The sequence below is a fragment of the Anarrhichthys ocellatus genome, unplaced genomic scaffold, assembly GCF_004355925.1.
Source record: "Anarrhichthys ocellatus isolate YVR2014 unplaced genomic scaffold, GSC_Weel_1.0 scaffold8575, whole genome shotgun sequence".
NCBI lineage: Eukaryota > Metazoa > Chordata > Actinopteri > Perciformes > Anarhichadidae > Anarrhichthys > Anarrhichthys ocellatus.
This window is the reverse complement of record NW_022288549.1, coordinates 1-1,691: the sequence shown is the minus strand read 5'-3', so window position 1 is coordinate 1,691 and position 1,691 is coordinate 1. Positions and strand designations below refer to the sequence as shown.

Below are 1,691 nucleotides of genomic sequence, written 5' to 3'. Positions count from 1 at the left end.
ACATTGAATACACATTGAATATACATTAACACACATTAACACACATTAACACACATTAATACACATTGAATACACATTAATACACATTGAATACGCATTAACACACATTAATATGCATTAATACACATTGAATACACATTAATAAACATTAATACACATTAATACCATTTAACACACATTAATACACATTCAATACACATTAACACATATTAATACACTAATACACATTAATACACATTAACACACATTAACACACTTGATCCTCAGAGTTCTTCACAGTGTGAACACTTTGACCCTCACATGAGAAGAGGAGAGAGAGGTTGAAGGGACTGAAGGGCTAGTTGAGTATTAGTAGTAGTAGCCACAGAGGGAGTACTAGTACATGACTGTTAGTAGTGTAATTAGCATGTTATCTTACTGTGTGTGTACTTTGTGTTTCTTTATTTGCTGCACACTTTGGTTTCTTTTTATTTGTAGTTTTTCTAAAGATGAATTTATAAAATCTATAAATAAATATTTTGAGATGCTGAACTGAAAGCGTTCGGCAACGAACCTTTTATTTTGAAACGTTTTCTTTTATCGGCTTTTATTTTGTATCACATCCACCGGATGCTGGTTATTTAACGGACACTTGACGCGAGCACGTTTCCGGTTTCTGGAGCTAAACGAAGTCAAACTGATACTTTTAAACGAGTTAATACGCAGTATAAGAATATTTTTTATAGTGTATTTGTACTCGTATTTTGTTATAAGTTGTAGTTTTATGTAGAATAATCTGTGTTTAAGAACTCCGGGATTTTGTGTTGAACGACAGATGAACCCGGAACATCAACAAAGGTTCCGTTAAAGAACCTCCGACATGTTCTCCGGTTCTCCCCCCAGGAACAGGCTCCTGTTTGCGGCTCTAAGTGTGCTCCTGACCCGCCTCTCCTGCTCCTCTCTCTCGGTGCCGGACGTCCCAAACATCGCCGCGTTCTTCGGAACCAAGACCCGCTACGAGGACGTGAACCCGCACGTGCTGCGTGACGCGTTGTCCGTGAACACTTCCGTGTTGAGACCTCCGACCTCCGAGCGATGCTCTCCGGTCCACATCACCGCCGTCATCCGGCACGGGAGCCGGTACCCGACCGTCAAGAACATCCGGAGGATCCAGAGCCTCAGCGAGCTGGTCCGGAGAGAAGCGACCAGAGGGTCCGGAGGGTTAGGGGGGTCCGGAACCTGGTCCAGAGGGTCTGGAACCTGGCTCCAGGACCTCCAGAGATGGGAGAACTGGTACACCGAGGACATGGACGGTGAGCACCAGGGGGTCCAACAGTAGAGATATACTGAGAATAATAATATGAAATGATCCTGTTCCTCTCCCTCCTCTCTCCTTCTCCTCCTCTCTCCGTCTCCTCAGGTCAGCTGGTGATGAAGGGTAGGGAGGACCTCCGTCAGCTGTCTGTGCGTCTGTCCCTGTTGTTCCCGTCTCTCCTCTGTGAGGAGAACATGAGGAGGATCAGTTTGAGGAGCAGCTCTAAGCATCGCTGTGTGAGCAGCGTGGAGGCGTTTCAGGAAGGTCTGCAGCGTCACTGGAGACGCAGAGGTCAGAGGTCAAGCTCTACTAATACCTCACTGTAGGAGTACTCTGTTACAGTAGGAGTACTCTGTTACAGCAGTAGTGCCCTGTTACAGCAGTAGTGCTCTGTTAC

The 1,691-nt window shown here is 45.2% G+C and overlaps 1 protein-coding gene across 1 annotated transcript; it reads left to right on the top strand.

Moving 5' to 3' along the window:
* The first annotated feature begins 611 nt into the window (after positions 1–611).
* Positions 612–1,678, top strand: LOC116380735 (multiple inositol polyphosphate phosphatase 1-like). Its single transcript, XM_031842612.1, has 2 exons — positions 612–1,292; positions 1,400–1,678. The coding sequence occupies exons 1-2, from the start codon at positions 860–862 to the stop codon at positions 1,618–1,620; spliced, it is 654 nt and encodes a 217-aa protein (XP_031698472.1). The 5' UTR covers positions 612–859; the 3' UTR covers positions 1,621–1,678.
* Positions 1,679–1,691: the final 13 nt, after the last annotated feature.

Excerpts from the sequence above, each read along its gene's own strand:
- LOC116380735 (XM_031842612.1), top strand. The coding sequence starts at position 860 with ATGTTCTCCGGTTCTCCCCCCAGGAACAGGCTCCTGTTTGCGGCTCTA. Across the intron at positions 1,293-1,399 it reads GTACACCGAGGACATGGACG|GTCAGCTGGTGATGAAGGGT; the intron begins GTGAGCACCAGG and ends CCGTCTCCTCAG.